At 37.0% G+C, this 18,520-nt stretch overlaps 1 protein-coding gene across 1 annotated transcript in view; it reads left to right on the top strand.

The window, feature by feature from the left end:
• STK4 (serine/threonine kinase 4) overlaps positions 1-18,520 on the top strand; it is an 85,307-nt gene that overhangs the window by 664 nt on the left and 66,123 nt on the right. The window contains exons 2-6 of the mRNA XM_054573697.1: positions 4,411-4,491; positions 10,379-10,507; positions 13,152-13,266; positions 15,812-15,976; positions 18,256-18,423. Coding sequence (XP_054429672.1) covers positions 4,411-4,491; positions 10,379-10,507; positions 13,152-13,266; positions 15,812-15,976; positions 18,256-18,423 — 658 coding nt within the window. The remainder of the gene's footprint in view (positions 1-4,410; positions 4,492-10,378; positions 10,508-13,151; positions 13,267-15,811; positions 15,977-18,255; positions 18,424-18,520) is intronic.

Below are 18,520 nucleotides of genomic sequence, written 5' to 3'. Positions count from 1 at the left end.
AGAGGGTTTCTTGGAGGATAGCATTTAAGAAGATGGTCTTCATAGTGTCCTCACTCTAAAATGATAATGGCATCTTTCATTCCTGATACCTGGTATACTTACTTTCCTCCCATCCTCCACAACTCTTAAAAACTCTGTTGGGAGGTAGATAAGGAAATAAGAGAATGTGTTCAAGATGGGCAAATTGAGGCCTAGAAGAGTTGAGACGCAGTCCTGGGAGTTTCCTTCTTTGCTCTAGGTCCAGGTCTCTGCCCTTTTCAGGCCTCTATTGTTTTGTGAGTAACAGCCCCAGATCCTAGGCTACCTGGAATTGTTTTAAGTCAAGATCAGGAAGATAGCTGAGCCTAGAAAGTCTGAACCTCTGGGTTGGTTGCAGTTGTATTGTTGTTTTGCTCTGTTGGGGACACCAGGGTCTTCTGTCACTCGGCTGCGTTTGGAGAAAAGGAGACAGTAGTGATTTGAGGGAATCATGCTTCTCCAAGGTGCAAAGTAGTTAGCTTCTGTTTCATGGAGACCTCTGACTTCCTGCAGCAGAATGAGCACTAAAGTAGGAAGTGTTCCGTGTGTGGGAGTGCAGGGCAATAAAGAGATGAAGGGAAGGGATTGGCAGCCTGGGCTGCACACTTGGGGTTTGAAGTGCACAAACACTGCAGAAAGCAAATAGCTGGTTGCATTGGACATCCCACTGTGGTGCGCTGAGACCGAAATAATAATCATTTTTACCCTCATACAGCACTTACTGTATGCCAGACACTGTGCTCAGTGCATTCCGTGTCTCCTGTCGAACCATATGAAATTGCTGACATTTGACCATTTTTGACCTATAAAAATGGTAATGTCATGTGATTCAACCTCTTACTGACTCATTTGGTCCTCACAACAGTCCTATGAGGAGGTGGTTATTTCTGTATCACTATTTTACAGGTGATAAAACTGAGGCACAGAGAGGTTAGTGATTTGCTGGAGATCCCACAGTTAGTAAGTGGCAGAGCTGGGATTTTAATCAGGCAGCATGGTCCAAAGTCCATGCTCTTAACAGGCTCTTTCTGATGTGTGTCTGGAAGTACCCCTATTTCCCAGGGCCTTGTATATGTCAACAAGATTTTCTAAAGCGCCATGGTGATCCAGTTATAAATGTACACTGATTATATCTTCCTGAAACGTTCATTCTTTCTCTGAGGCTTTGCTTTAATTTAAAAGAGGATTAGGTGTCTGAGTTTTGTTTCTGCCTTTGCCTTGTCTAATCTTAGGCAAAAGAGTAAAATTTTTTTTTTCCTGACACTCATTCCTATGCCTTTTGGATTTTAAAAATGTGTTAAATGTGCAAGAGAAGAGCGTTGCAGGGCCGAATTTTTGAACGACGGGTGCTTTCTTGCTCTCATAACTAGTGAACTGCTTAGTTTGAAGCAGATTAATTTATTATCATTTGTACTGGTTGTTAGGACTGCAGTGCAGTTTTGCCGACTGAGTCACTTAGATCATAGAAATTTATTTTCTCACAGTTCTGGAGGCTGGAAGCCTGAGATCAAGGTGTCTGCAAGTCTTTTGAGGCCTGTCTCCCTGGCTTGTAGATGGCTATCCCCTTTTTATGTCTTCATGCCACCTTCGCTTTGTACCTGTCTTGTGTCCTCATCTCCCTTCTTAAAGACACCAGTCCTGTTGTATTAGGACCCACCCCATATGACCTAATTTTCCCTTAATTAACTCTTTAAAGGCCCTGCCTCCAAATAGTCACTTTCAGGGTTACTTCAACATATGAATTGAGGGGGTGGGAACACACCGATTTTATTATCATTAAAAAAAAACTTCATCAATTTATCTTGTGTTTTTTGTTGTAACCCACCTATATCAAATCCTGTGTGGAAAGAGGGATGCATTTACATAAATAAAATGAACCTTACTAGAGTTATAAGATGGGAGAAAGAAGTTTGAGATTTAGCCAAACCTGTGAGTAACTATTTGATAACCACCCCAATTTGTGCTTGGAAAGGTACATGTATCTTTTCAGAGATCCAGACAGCATGTGTTTCCAGCAAGGGATAGGAGTCCCAATGCAGGAAATACTCTTTGTGTTCATGAGTTTGACATTTGTGTGTGACTAAATGAGTGATGATAGATTAAAGTTGATGATCATGTAGGAGGTTGATTTTTAAAGTGAGTTGCCATTAGATAATAGTGTGGCGGAAGGTGTAGAGTGCATTTCTGGGATGCTAGCCATCCACGTGGCCGTCTGACCTAAGAGAAAAGTATCCGTTGGTATTTGGTCCGTGCAGGATGTGTCGGCCAGGCCTGTTCACTTATGAGCAAGCCGTGAAACTACCTAGGACCTGGGGAAGTCCTAGCCGAGAGAGCTGAATCATCAGCGTTGGGCTGTTGTGATGGTACTGCTTCCAGGAAGAGTCATGGTATAAAATATCACTAAGTCACTTATCAAAACAGTTTCCATAGAAATCCTGTTTGTTGATAATCCCCTGGTACTTCTTAGGATGAAATTCTGTTTTATATTGGGAACTCCCAAAGACTGCTGATAAAAGTTTATGATTCCCCTCATTGTATTTGTTAATCGATTTAGCAAGTATTTATTGACCACCTCTGGGTTATCAGGCACTGGTGATATAAAGATCTCTTAAGACCAGCCTCAAACAAACAAAAGAGCGCTTAGATTGTTTTTAAAAAGTATCTGAGTAGTCACATCAAGTTTGACGTGTCAAAGTACTATCAGAGGCTCGCAGCTGTCTCTCTCTGGGCAGCAGCGGTTTCCTCTGCTGCGCTGCCATCCTCCCTGGGCAGCCGGAATCGGGAGGTTTGCTTTCTGCAAACCACAGAGTGAACACTTCAAAAGAACACATTCGATCTTCCTTTATATAAGCTGTTTATAAAACTTTAATTATACTTGAGGAATGAGGTATTGTCTGTTGTTTATGTAGGTATATATTCAGTGCTTCCAGAAACCCCCTGATTTATGAGATGTCATTCTAACTTCTGAGTTCATAGAAATGTCACTGCTGAAGTTTTAAGAGGAGTTTCACTTCAGCCCTTTATGTTGGGAAGCTGGGAGTTTTTAATGATGTCAGTGGAATTTAATATTTAGGACCTTTTGATTTTTTTCAAAGGTCAACATGCCTATTTTGTTACGTTAATTTTCAAGTTATGGTAATTATTGACTTGGAGCAAGACTGCATTTCTCTAGTACGTAGTCTTTGATACTTAGAAAATTCTATAAAGCTGTCCTTTTGAGATCAGTGTTTGCTGGTAAATACACTCGACATGTTTAGAGTTTTATTTTTGTTTTCGTTTTCTGGTTTTATTATTTTCTCTGGGAAGTTACATATTTATGTGTGCGTGTATTTTTAAAATTTAAGGGGTTTTTTTTCCTGTAAAAATTGGTATTGTTCAGCTAGTTTAAACCTTTTTCTTTACAAAGAAATCTCCAGTGTGACTACTTCCATATTTCACCATTTCCTGAGCTTTCTTTTCTTTGTTGTCCTTTGTAGTTTCAGGAAGTCACTGTGTAGAAGATACACACACACACAAGTATTCCTTAGCAAGCTCCTTCAATAAACCCATTAATAATTTTCAGAGGTCTCAGAGTTTTAAAAAAATATTGTTAATTTATAACCTCCCATGTTTGTTACCATTGTCTAGCATAGTCAGAAAAATCTGGATTATCTGGAAGTTGTAAGCAACCATATATATTTGATTTGGGCGGTTAGTCAGAGGTGTCATATGAATTGAAACTCTCAGCTGCCTAGTTATTTTTCATGTCTAAGCATAATGCTTTCCATTACGTGTTCCTGTGATACCTGCAGAATCTCTATTTCAACAAAATTATCAACAGCTTGTTAATGGAGAGCAAGAGTTTTTTTCCTCTGTCTTCCTTGGCCTCCAGTCTAAAGACATATTTCAATTCATAGTTAACCTTACATTAAACCTCTTTTCTGAAGAGATAGTTATTCCATTTTAATTCATGGAATCTTAAGATTTAAATGAATTTTAAAGGTTACATCTAGTGCTTAAATCGATTCTAGCAGCATTTCAGCCACACGACAATTTATTTTCTGCTTAAAATCTCCAGTGATGGGGATCTAGGGACTCCTTAAGGCCATCTAAACCACTTTAGAAGTACCTTTATTGTTAAAAAACTCTTACACTTCTCGGGCTGAAGTTTGCCTCAGTAGCTCTCCACCATCCCGCCCTGATTGTGCTCATCAGAGTGACTCATGTTATACTTCCATAGGACAGCCCTCCTCCGTCCCTTAAAATTCTCTTCGTTAACCTTTGTTGTTGTATACTAGTGAAGATTCCATAGAGAAATTCCTAAGACACTCATTGTCAAATAAATAATGTCTTTTGTGTTTGAATTGCTAGCCAAGTAAGATGTATTTTGTGTTTGTATTTCTTCATTCACAGGCAGCTGAAAAAGTTGGATGAAGACAGTTTAACTAAACAGCCAGAAGAAGTGTTTGATGTCTTAGAGAAACTTGGAGAAGGGTGAGTGTACAGAAAATAGGGGTAGGCCGATAGTTCGCAGTCATTTTCTTCCCCCAACACCAGAACCCTTCTTACGGCAATCTTTTGCAAACCTAAGGAGAAGAAAAGGGAATGGGGCATATTGGCACTGCTCTAGGTGGGGTGGGAGGTAAATTTACAGCTTGGACAGCGCTTTCCCTCTTTTTCCCAGTCACTGCTATAGACGGATTTAGTAATTCCTCTTTTCAACACTAAGGGCATTCCTTTTTTTTTTTTTTAAATCTTGTAGAATCCATGATTTGCATGATTTTATCTATTTAACTGATAACACTCATTAGTTTATACTTCATTTAAAATATTTTATTAGACCTTTTTATTTGTAGTTCATAGCTTCTGATTGATATGTAATAGTTCGTCTCAATAAGGAATGTAATTCAGCATTTTAATTAGCACAACATTGTGAAATATAGTAAATAAATGAAGGACTATCACTAGTTTTATAGCTTCCTAAGAGATCCAAAATCCCAGGTTGGGAACTAGTGGACTTCTTGAAACACAGATTTGTGAGTGAGTTTATAATATACAGTGAAGTGATATTTTAGTAATCGCTAGTGGTCATTATCGACTTTCATGATACATAAAGGTTGCATCATAATTTTTTGTATGTTTACATATCCTTTTATTTCTTGTGTGTTTTTTTGTTCTCCTATTACTGGGATATTTAAAATATCCTGTCTTAAGTTTTTATTGTTGTTAATTTTTGAATAGGTAATTCATATTCAAGATCCAAACAGCATAAACGTGTTTACAGTGAAAAAAATCTGCCCCTTCTATCTCTCAGCCAGACACAACCAGTATAACAGTTTTTTTATGTATCCTTCAGAAATAGTTTGTATATATAAGCAAATAAGTGTGTGTGTGTGTGTGTGTGTGTGTGTGTGTGTGTGTGTGTGTTCAGTCTTTAGGGAGGACTGGCTCAAGAGAAGACCTGAAATTATTAACTTTAAAAAATATCTATTGTCTTTTTACTGTATGTTCTGATTTTAAATGTCTGTTGTCTAATTACTATATGCTCTTTAAAATCACATCTTATATGTCATTGAATTCTTTTAGGGTTTAGTGTCATTTATGTTAAACCCCCTCTTGGATGACATGGAATAGGTTTTTTCATGGATTATCTCCATGTAAAAAAATTAGTCATCATCTCTTTGTAAGTTGGAAAAATAGTCTCTGAAATCAAGCGAGAAATCCAGCAGAGAAGGAAAATGAAAGGGGACGCCATCTGTGCTGACTAAAGACACGTTCAAGATGAATCTGAAGACTGCTGTTGACTTGGCAGCATTTAAAGGTACAGGAGAATGGCGATCCTCTCCATCGATTGCCTGCCTCTTTCAGCTTTAGCTCGGCATCCTTGCTGTTTCCCTCCGAGAAATGAGTCCGAGGCCCGTAATCTAATAATGCTCACAGGTTATGTTTTGAATAAGATAAGGGGTGGGTAAGATAACTGACTATGTAACCGATTTGTTTCTTTGATTTTTTAATAAAAGTGTCTTAACAGTAGTAAGAGTATAGACTCTGAAGTCAGGCAGACCTGTGTTAAAATTCTTGCTCTATTAGTCATAATAAATGAGTGAGCCTGAGAAAATTGCTTAATATTTTGAAGGTTTACAAGTCTCAGCTATAAAACAAGGATATTAGTATCTCCCTCATAGGGTTAAGTCAAGTATTACATGAGATTACAAGGATTACATTTTATGACAGCTATAAAGTGGGGATATTAGTATCTCCCTTGTAGGGTTATGCCAAGTATTAATTACTTAATACAGTGCTTGTCACATGGTAAGTGCTCAGTAAGTGGCAGCTATTACTTTATTTTTAGCTGTATCAGCGGCAGCATTTTTCAGACCTTCTCATGTCAAATAAAGTTAAATCTTAAGTCTTTAATTATATTTAGTTGTTCTTGAAGGGAGCTCTGTTTAGGTTGATTGGGTCTGGGGAATGTCAAAAGAAAACCACAGGCAGAATGTATCAGGAATATACTGTAAGGAAAAACTAAGCTAATTATGATTATTTTTTATTTTGTTTTAGATCTATGGATATCTTCATCTATGGAAATTTCCCTAGAAAAATATTACCAGGAAGAAAACAAGTAATGCTTCAAGTCTTTCTTCCTATGTTGTTCTTTTGAATGGTACCACAGATACTTGGATGTCTGTCACTATGGCTGAATGAACCTCGTCAAGCCTTATTTAACAAGCAAAATCCTGAAGGAAGATCTTAACCGCACTTACTTTCTCAACACAAACTGTGATGCCATCCTTAAACTGTTCTGGAAAATGAATGGATTGTGAACTCTCACTAATTTGTGCCTTGTGGAATGAGCTACGGCTGAAGGACTGTATAGGATCCTAAAGGCTGCAGTCAGTCTGCATTTTAAGGAAATTGTGTGGATCTGCGGAGCAGTAGAGCCAAAGCTCCAGACCAGAATGGCCTGGAAAATAGCACTTGGAAAGTATTTTGAATTTGAGCTTAGTGCCTTTTGCCTTTTATTTTATGTAACAGTCTACACATTGACTGATTCAGGTTTTTATCATAAGATGATAACATCGTGCCTGTGGTTTCATAGCCAGTGAGTGGTAATGTTAAGATTTATATCTGGTTAATTTGCCCTCAGATATTTCTGTTTTTCTACATTGATCCTTGCCTTGCATGGCTTATGAGAAACACCTACTTCCCCACCATCTTTGCTGGTTAAAATATATTGAGCCACTTAGTTTTGTTGCAGAAAATCAGGTCATAAGAGACTTGCTTGTGAGTGAGCATGATTGCTGAAGCCTTCTAAATCCTCTTTGGGTTCCTGTGAGTGCAGTATGTAGAATCTTGAATCGTAATTGCTCCTGTGAGCTATCAGAGTTTTCTTTGCTATCAAGATAGCATAGGGAAGCATGGAGATTGTTCTGGTCTTCATTGCTGAGTGACTTTTGCAGAATCTCTCTGTTCTATTTCAGATATATAAGAATGAATGGAAATTATTTTTTAAACATTAGGATGTGTAGCCAGCCATGTATCAATGATAGAAAAGGTATCTGTAATAGTAAGAAGGGGGTCAAAGCATGTCTGTCCACGTCAGGAGATTGCAAGTGGGCTTCCTACATGAAGTTGTGGGCTGGGCCAAAGCTCTGCATCTATGAACTAAAGCTTAAATACATTTGTCTGATCACCACTGGAAAGTACAAAATCATTTGCCTGCAGCCCGGGGCAAAAGGGAGGCACTGGTCTGACAATAGGAACTGGGCCTGGCTGCATTCAGGTATGATCTCTTGAGGGGGCAAAACCCGCGAACTCCTAATACAAGATCTGGTTTAAATTGTAAAGCCTGGGTGACTGGGCTTTGGGAACTATGAAACCATCATGATGTCATGGAGTATTCATGACCATGAGCATTATGTAGAGGAAAATCATTCAAGGTAAAAGGAAATTTATGCAAGGAAATCCACCACCAAGAGATAATCAGCAGATGTAACAAAGAAGTAGAAATAATGGAGCAATCTGGGAAGAGATTTAACATGTTTATGATTTTAAAAAAGATAAAAGGAGGTAATAACACCCTTAAAAGAACGCAAGATCATTAACATGAACAGTTAGCCCCATGAATAACTAAAAGTGGAGGATCTCGACAATGAAAACCACAATTACTTAAGTTCTAAAAGCCTAATAAATTGGATAAACAGCAAACTAGCTGTTTGAGAATTTGTGAATTGAAAGATAGAAATGAGACTGATCACAAAATGTAGCATGGAGAAATACAGTGTTAGAAACCAGGAAGACAACATGTATTGAGGAGGCCCAATACAGGTCCAAGAGGAATTCTAGAAGGATATGCTAGAAGAGATAGAGGAAGGAAAGAGATGAAGCCGAGAATTCACCAGACTTGAAGAAAGACCTGCCTTCAGATGAAAGAAGTTTTTGAAGTGCCAAATAAATCAACTCCTAGTTCAATTACAGTAAAATTGGAGAATGTTAAGGCTAAAGAGGGACTCTTTAAAGCTGCAGAAAGAGAGATAACCTTTGAAAAATGAGACTCTGGTGATAGCTGGAAAACCACAGTGAAAATGCTGAGGGAAAGCTATTGTCAAAGAAGAATTCTGTATCCAGCAAAACTCATTCCACAATAAAGGTGAAATAAAGACATTTTCACACGTATGGGAAGTAGTGTATCAAGAATAACTTTGGATGAAAGTGACAGAATACCCAACTAAGAATGGCTAAATAATAAGGGTATTTAATAACTAAATAATAATAAATCTGGGGCTGAAAGATTCCAGAATGGGTAATTGGCTTGCTAATAGTTTAGCATTTGTGTAATTCTCATAGTCTCAAGATGACCATGTTAATTTCAAGCATCATGCTTTGTATGACAGTAACCAAAACAGGAAAGGAAGTGACAAGTAAAAGTGGGACTTGTGTGCGTCTCTCTTACCTGGGAAGAAAGTCTTTCCCAGAAACCCGTCAGCAGAATTCCCCTTAAATTTTATCATCCAGAGCTAGGTCGCTTGCTGATGGAAATAGAATTATTGTGGCTGGCTTGGACTACCGTGTTTTATCCCCTGGGACCAGGGGTTCACCACCCTAACAAATCAGAGGATTATTTTAGCAAGGAAGAATGGTCTTGTCCGCATGGTCAGTGGTTGCTTTACTCTTGGGGAAAAGAAAAGTTTTATGTAACATTTAAGGATCATTATATTAGTTTTGCCAATTTAAGGGATTTTGATGGAGAAGAAATTATTTTATGGGCTTTCCATAGATTTTAAAAACACATTGAAGTGGTTGAGTGCCATTTTGGTAGCTTAGAGCACTCAGCTACTTCGATATATTAGGTTGCACTGTTATTTTGATTTTCTCACTAAGACAGTAGGAAGAAACAGGTATATTTGGGAACCATGAAAGACATTTTACTCATTATTTCACTGACAGCCATCAGGATTCCAATGAACTATTTAAGATGATGGTGGTATGACATTTGACCATCACAACTGTCTTGTAAAGTAGTTTGTGTTGTTGTCATTCTACAGATAAGAAAATTGAGGTACAACAGGCTTAATACTACATCTGTAAATATAGTAGTGGTAGAACTAAAATTCTAGGTCTTTAGATTGTAAATCTGATACTCTTTTAGCCTCCAAATTGAATGGACACATGCTTTTTATTTACTTGGTAATACTCTTAAAATAGAGTAGAAGGCAAAAAATATGTATGTGCTCTGTTCACCTGATACTAGCATTTAAAGAGGCTTAGATATTTAATTTGTTTCCCTAGTGTTTTAAAATTCATTCCAAGTAAGAGGAGCAAGGAATGAAAGACTTCTTTCTCGGTATTAGAGTGAATGCAAGAAAACAAAGGCTTCTACTTTTATGCCCCAGGATAGATATGAGCAAGCATAGGCTTTGTATTCAGTCACAACTGGATCCGAATCCTGGGCTAACCACGTATTTATCACTTATGTGACCTTGGTCAAGTCCTGTGATCTCTCTGAGCCTTTTCAAATTTACCTGTGAAATAGGGATAATGACTCCTTCTTCGTTGTTTTTTGTAAGGATGAAATGAGATGATGCACAGTTTCTGGCAGACATCAGGCATGCAAGATTGGCCACTGTAATACTTATTTTGTACTAATACATTCAGTACAATTTAAGTGTCAAGTTTTTAAGATGCCATTTTGTGGTAGTTCTCTTAATGCTAATTTTTCCCCCCAAAATGCTTTAGCTATCTCAACTTTTCAAGTATAAATAAGTATGCATGTATTAGGCACTTAGGCACATAAATTAGAACTGTAAGTTGCTTGTGTTTTACCACTTTTATCTCTTGGCTTGCTTTGATTTTGTAAATATTCTCCTTTCCCCAATTATAGGTCCTATGGCAGCGTATACAAAGCTATTCATAAAGAAACTGGTCAGATTGTGGCTATTAAGCAAGTTCCTGTGGAGTCAGATCTGCAGGAGATAATCAAAGAAATCTCTATTATGCAGCAATGTGACAGGTAAAGGCATGCGGTTAATGCTTTGGAGAGAACATGGTTTTGAATTTGTCGTGATTATTTACATAGAGTTTGATGCCTAGAGTTGCATTTACTTAGATGTTTTGCAGAAGGGAAAGTTTAATGGAATCCCTATGCATGTTTTTCTCAGAAAAAAATACGAAAAAGTTTATTTTAGTAGCTTATCTTCTATAGTTTCTATTTCTGCATAGGTTTTTGTTTTGTTTTTTTCAGTAAGCCCTTTTCAAAACTAGGAAGAAGAGGCAAAGACGGAGAAGATGTTGCCTTCTTTTTTTTTTTTATAATGGTCTCTTACTTCCTATTGAGAAAACATTTCTAAAGCGACAACTAAGAAGAGATCATTCAAATGCTTTTAGCTTTAGAAACAGTAGAATATTCAGACAGGTCTGTAAAAAGAGAATACTTATTTTTGTATTACTGTTAGTATTTCTGTATTTAATGTTAATTTTTAAGAAATTATTCAAGCTAAGAGTAGCTAAGTATTTTAATTTTGAGGAACTAAGATTTGTCAAATGCCGTAGCAGGAAGTCAGGCCAGCAGGCGACCGCAGAAAAGCACGTGGTTTTTGCTGTGAAATTCCGTGACAACATGGGCGGTCACAGCAATGGGGCAGACTTCCTCAGTGCTGTTTGGGCTTGAGAGAAACATGAACTTAGGGGCAGAGCCAGCTCTAGGAGTTGAAAGGAGACTGAGAAAGTCCAGCACTGGAGGCTGCTTTCATTCCTCTGAAGCTCTTAGGTAGCAGGTCAACTTGGTAACTCTTTTTTTTTTTTTTTTTTTTTTTTTTTTTTTTTTAATAAACCCTTAACATTAGGGCAGGTGGAGATTGGCCGAGGAGCCCTTAAGTCTCACAAACTCGGGAATACAGTCATATCTCTTCTCCCTGCCTCCCTTTCTTTTAGTCTCTATACTTTAGTGGCTAATCAATATGAGATTTTAAAAAACCTCGTATTTTTGATTGGCTTGACAAGAGTAAGTTAGCAGTGTTGCTTTGCCTTCTCCACAAGATACATTATGGGAGCTTTTTCTAGTTGGCAAATTGGGACTTTGCCACTTTTTAAAAAATAGTTTATTTTTTATTACATTTTTTTTTTCCATTAAGGGACTTTGCCCCTTTTGAGCAACTGCAAGAGCTGTGTTCCAGACAGGGTATGCAAAGGTCTGTAATTAAAGAAGAGATATTTTGAAGATCCTACTCTGCTAAGTACTACAAGGACTATCCAGAAATACAGGGCTGAGCTCTCATCTTTGGGGAGTGGACTGATGGGACAGGCCAGGCATTTAAATGTACAGGAAAATCTAGCTGAAAATACAAGATATATAGGACATATTCCAACAGGAAGTACCCGACAGTAATTGCCTTGTAGAGGCCATAAGTACCACAGGAATTTAGGGAAGGGAGAGCAAAGATGGGGATATGTGCCTTAAGAGATTTATTCATCCATTTCTTCATTAGTAGTCACTTAGGTGGGGTTTTATCCTGCTGCCCTTGTCATTGGCATGTTTCACAAGGATGAAAGGGCTTGAAGTTCTGAGAATTAATGAAGCTGAGTTGATTTTAACATCTTCAGTTATTATGCAATGTTGTTCAGCCCTGATGATAATCTAGCCAGTTAAAGCTGGTAGCTCTCAGATGGCAAATTATTTCATTTTAATGAGATGTCTGACTTTTCTTTGAAATCCCTTGTTTGGTATCTCTCTTCAGACTTGAAACCCATAATTTTTTCTTTATGATAGATTGTAGTAGATTTTTTGCCCCCAAAGTACATGTGACTTCTTGGAAAAATAAAAAAAAGAAAATAAAATTATTTTTCCCTTTGGAGAAATAATCATTGTTAAATACTTCTTGGTATACATACCCTTCCATATTTCTTTTTGTAGTTTCACTATTAGTAAGCTGCAGTGTGTGTGTGTGTGTGTGTGTGTGTGTGTGTGTATGAATAGGAAACCTTCTTGTGTAATCAAGTATTCTGTAATATTTTCCACGGATTCATGGTTATTTCATTATATGGATATATCATTATCTTTTAACTAAACTCCCTAATGTCAGATATTTAAATGTTTTATTTATTTTTTCAGAGAGAGGGGAAGGGAGAAGAGAAAGAGAGGGAGAGAAACATCGATGTGTGAGAGAAACGTCCATCAGTTGCCTCTGGCACGCCCCCAACTGGGGACCTGGCCCACAACCCAGGCATGTGCCCTGACAGGGAATGGAACCAGCGACCAGCCACTTTTCAGTTTGCAGGATGACGCTCAAGCCACTGAGCCACACCAGCCAGGGCCCTGATATTGGACATTTAGATGGCATCTAAATTTTCATTTTTATAAACAATATTATGATAATAATAATTTCTTTTTGAATATCTGTAAATTTTTTTTTTTTAGGATAAATTGTAGACTTAGAAATGCTGGATTAAAGGACCCATACATTTTTTCACCCACTTTTGTTACATACTGCCCTCCAGAAAAATTATACTAGCTTACATTCATATCAGGAGGGTGTCCATTTTAATCATAAATATGAATACTTGATCTTTTGGCAGAGACATTTTCAGGTATTTAACAACATGAATTAATAGAGATGTTTGAATGCTTTCCCGCTAATTCGTATTGTGTCTTTCTCTAGCTCTCATGTAGTCAAATACTACGGCAGTTATTTTAAGAACACAGACTTGTGGATTGTGATGGAGTACTGTGGGGCTGGTTCCGTGTCTGATATTATTCGATTACGAAATAAAACAGTAAGTCTACCTTCAAGAATAATGCCGCTGAGCTCGTCTCTTATGCCATCGTCTTTCCTCTGCCTTTTCTTGTGCATACTCTCCCACTGTAAGACTTTCCCCTTTCCTGGTCCTTTTCTTTGTGTGCTCTTTGATGTCTCTTAAATGTGGCAGTTTTGACAGCCCCGCCCTGTGATATTTACATGCTTTGCTTATTTTGTATTGGGAAAAGGCTGTCCAGTTTTGGTTGAGCAGTAAGTTTAAATGTTTAAATTTGGATTTAGTTTTCTTCTCCTATCCGCAATGTTCACAGATTCGCTCTCTCCATATCCTATCAATCAGAGAAGACTTTCTGTGAAAGATTGTTTGCTATGACTGGGATTACATAATAGTCAGTAGCCACATATGGTTATTCAGGACTTGAAATCTGGCTTGTCTGAATTGAGAAATGCTGTAAGTTTAAAATACACACCAGATTTTGAAGAATTATTACAAAAAAACAATTAAATGTAAAAAAAATTAAATATTTTATATTGAACTTATTTTGGAATGATAACATTTTGGATAAATATGGTTAAGTAAAATGTATGATCAAAAATAATTTTGCTTGTTATTTTTTTCTGTGTTAAATGCGGCTACTACAAAATTAAAAGCTATACTTGTGGCTCACATGTATTTCTTTTGGGCACTGCTACCATAATGATCAGCCCAGCCGTTCAGAAAAAGGTGCCAGGAAGCAAGTGATGAGCTTTGTCCACTTTGGCCGCAGAAGCGCAGAACTCTAGTTTGCTACCCTGACACCAGTGTTTCCTCGGACTTTAGCGAACGCTCTATCATTTATTAGCTCTGTGACCTTTGGCACAAATTCCTTAATTGGGGTTTCAGCTTCATCATCTATAAAATGGTGATGATAATGATAGAACCCACCCCATTTGATTATTATAAGGATTAAGTAAGATTACAGAAATAGTGCCTAGTATAAATTAAATGCTTAGTAATTGTTAGCTACTTTTAATGTTATTAGCATAGTACCAGTTCATAATAAATGCTTCTTAAATATTTATTGATTGGTTGATGGTGTAGTGGTTGTTCAACCATGTGTATTCTTACATGCCCTATATCATTTCATTTTCATGACACTCTTGAAGACTGGCGATATTTTTATTCCATAGATTTAGAAACTGAGACCAAGAAAAGTTTGATAACTAGGTTAAGTCACACAGTTAGAAAGTAGAACCAAGACTAAAAGCTAGGTCTTTTTATTTCTAAATTCCATATATTTTGCACCACAGTATACTCCTTCTGAATATGAGTTGTTTGTCTTAAGGGGAGCTGAGAACTTGTAGATTGAGTTGGTTTAGGACCGTGACTTTTCACATATTCTATATCAATCTCCAGTGTTGTTTTATGTGTTCACCATCATTCAACAAATTTTTTTTGGGGGACCCTACTATGTGTCAGGTGGCTTTCTTGGTGCTAGAGATTCAGTAGTAAACAGATCAAAGACATTTTTAAATGCAGCGTTTTTATGTTTCCAATAGGGAAGCCACTACATAGATATACAAATAATGCACGTCAGATGGTGATAATGCTGCTTTGACCAATAAGGTAGGATAAAGGAATAGAGAATGATGGAGGAATGGAGGGAGCCAGGGACGGCCTCTGATTTTCTGATGAGGTGACATTTGGACAGAAACAGTGAAGTAAGGGAGCAAGTCATACAAAAATCTGGATGAAATCTGGAAGAGGATCGTAGGCAGAGAGAATAGCAGGTGAAAAGACCCAGAGGTGGACGTGTGTTTGGAGTGTTTGAGGAGCATCAAGGAAGCCTGCATAACGGAGGCAGAACAAGCAAGGAAGAAAGTGGTAGAAGGTGATGTAGCTGGGAACCAGATCATGTAAGACCTTGGTGAGGACTGCCTTTTAACTGGGAGTGACTTAGGCAGCCATTGAGGTTTTGAGCACATCTGGCTTACTTTTTAAAAGGTTCTTTATGAATTTTGTGAGGAAAATACGTTGTAGAGGGTCAAGGGCAGAAGCAAGGAGACCAGTTAGGAAATTATTAGACTAGTTCAGGCAGGACATGATCATAGCTTGGACCAGGATGATTGCAGAGAATGTATTTGGATATATTTTGAAGACAGAGAAAAACCAAGAATGACCTTAAAGTTTTTGACCAGAGCAGCTGGGAGAATGAAATTGCCTTTTACTGAGAGGGAGGAGACAGGGAAGAGCAGAGTAGGTTGGGTAGGTGGTAAGGAGAGGGGTAGGGTGGTGGCAGAAATAAAGAATTTGAGTTTGACATGTTACGCCTACGATACTTGTTAGGTGTTCATTGGAGATGTTGTGTAGGCAGATATAAGACTCATGTTTGGGGAGAGATCTGAGCTGGAAACATAATCTTGGGAGTGGCCAGTGTAACAATCGTATTACAAGTTGCCAAATGCCATTTACAGGTTGAATAAGATCTTATATTCTCGGAAAGGAGTTTGGGTCAGCTCTTTTTTCGCCTTGAAATATGCTGATGTAAACTGATGGAATTTTGATTTCTCATTCTTTTTTGCAGTTAACAGAAGATGAAATAGCTACAATATTACAATCAACACTTAAGGGACTGGAATACCTTCATTTTATGAGAAAAATACATCGGGATATCAAGGCAGGAAATATTTTGCTAAATACAGAAGGACATGCAAAACTTGCAGATTTTGGCGTAGCAGGTCAACTTACAGTAAGTAAAAATGTTTCCTGTACTGGTAACTTTCAGCTGTGTCCTGAGAAGGAATTCATTTATTTATTTTTAAAATATAATATTTGATTTAATTGTATTGGTAAAAAAAAAAAATCACAGAATGTACCAACAGGTTACCAGAGAGCTAGTAGGTTATTTTAGATTCTTTCCTGGGGTTAGGGTGCCATAGTTTAAGTTTGGTTAACTTTGATAAAAATACAATCTAAAACAAGAAATGACAGAGAAGAAGTTTAAATTCTGTTGGGTTACACCATTACATTTATAAAAGGAAGAAAATTAAATCCAAACTGCTTTCCTTGAATAAGACATAACGTCCTGTCATTGAACCTTCAGGCAGCAGTTGGCAGTCGCTGAAAACACTGTCCTCATTTGGTTCCAGGATGCAGCCTCTTGATTCTCCTTCTGCCTCACCAGTGCATAGCAATGAAAAAAAAAGTTTTCAAAACAGGAAGTCTAGAATTATCTGATTTTGTAAAATATGTGAGTGTGTAGGACATACATGTAGAAAAATAACAGTTCTGGACAAGTGTATACTAAAAGTTGCAACAAAGTTATATATCTAACAGTTTCCTTAGTGGTAGATTATGTAGATATATTTTGTTTGCTTTTTTGAGCTGGTATTATGTACAGTTTTTTTGTTTTTGTTTTTTAATCTACCTGGAACATGTTAGTCTGTTTCTGGACTTAATATTTTCCATTGATCCAATTGTGTGGTATCTAGTCATTACTTTAAATTTTCAAAAAATTTCTGGTTATCCAAATGCCCATTTCTAGTTATAATCCTTGAAAACAACTTTGACCATCACCGTTTGAAAATACCCATGCAAATTTTAAGTTTTAGAGCAAAGGAAATGACTAAGCAGTAAGTAGTTCCTGTGTTAATTTTTTTTCATTGGACTGCCAAAGTAAGATCAATTTAAATATATTACCTGTCATTTGCTCCTGGCTAACATAACCTAACTTAAGCCACAGGCATTTCAGAAGGAACATGGGTGGTGATGATGAGAAGTCCTTTTGCATATTTAGTTGTTTAAAATCCTTCTTTTCCTAAAACAAAGGAATTGTAGGAAGGTCCTCTTTCACTGGGACCCTGCCACTCTGGGGAAGCGCGTGGGTACTTGCCCATGTGTAATATATCTGTATATTCCTCTTAAATCCTCAAACTAAGACTTTAGTATATGCATATATTATATAAAAATTATGTACATGTGGTATAAAGTACATGTTATTTAAAATTACATATGTACATGTATATGTACAGGCATATATAGATATATAACTTCCTTTTTTTTAAATTTCTTGTTTGCACATGTAATACATGCTCACGTAAACCATAGGGTGTTACAGAAGGATATGGGATGGAAAGAAGTCTTTAGTGGTTCTAACTTCTAGATATAATTGTTCATCGTTTGCTGTGTGTTGAGGTTTTTTTGTTGTTTTTGGGTTTTTTTGCTATCCATATAACAACAATATTTATTATTATTGGTTTGTTGTTCCATTATTTATTTTTACAAAAACAGGTTATGTTTTATATAATTTCACAACCATTTTTTTTTTGCCTCACAATATACTTTCTACATTTTTTCCATGCCAGAAAAATGTATGTATCTCTCTCTTTTTTTAAATGCAGTGTTTCATTGTGTGGACTTTTGTTGTTTTTAACTTCAGATGGTCATTTGGATTACTCCCTATTTCTTCCCTCTCCCCACCCATTACAAATATTTCTACAATACTACTGCATACAGAGGGGGGCAAAAGTAGGTTTACAGTTCATATAAAAAATTAGGTAATAGTAAGTAGTAATACAAGGATAAACTCCATGTTTCACGTACTCACAACTGTAAACATCCTTTTGCCCCACTCTGTATATCTTGGGGTGCCTACACATAACATACATGTCTAGAAGTAAATTTGGATCAAAGGATATGGGCATTTAAGTTTAATATTGCCAATTGCCTACTAAAGGTTGTGCCAATTTATACTTCAATAACATTTGTCAACACTAGTTATTAGTAATCTTTTTAATTTTTGTCACTCTTTTTTTAGTGTGTTATTGATTGATTGTTATTTTTTGTGTTTTAGTAACTGATTGAGAATCTTTTATGTCTCTAGGTCATTTGAATTTCCTTTGTGACTTGCTTGGTCATACCTTGAGTATGATATGTATTTCAAGTATAAGACATTTCTTATTGTTGGAAAAGTCTCTTTTTCTTAATGGTTTTAATGCTTAGTGTTCATCTCACTCCTTTCTATTTTAGGATACCATGGCCAAGCGAAATACAGTAATAGGAACACCATTTTGGATGGCTCCAGAAGTGATTCAGGAAATTGGGTACAACTGTGTGGCAGACATCTGGTCATTGGGAATAACTGCTATAGAAATGGCTGAAGGAAAACCCCCATATGCCGATATCCATCCAATGAGGGTAAGGAAATGGATGGAAAACCAGAAGGCTGGTTAGTTACTGGTCATCATTAGACAGCTAGTTAAATGATGTACTTGGTTAGGTACCAAATGATAAA

This window comes from Pteronotus mesoamericanus, unplaced genomic scaffold (assembly GCF_021234165.1).
Source record: "Pteronotus mesoamericanus isolate MK-2021 breed Mesoamerican mustached bat unplaced genomic scaffold, CSHL_Meso_final contig_25, whole genome shotgun sequence".
NCBI classification, from domain to species: domain Eukaryota; kingdom Metazoa; phylum Chordata; class Mammalia; order Chiroptera; family Mormoopidae; genus Pteronotus; species Pteronotus mesoamericanus.
The sequence above is the reverse complement of the archived record's forward strand: the minus strand, read 5'-3'. Positions and strand labels throughout refer to the sequence as shown.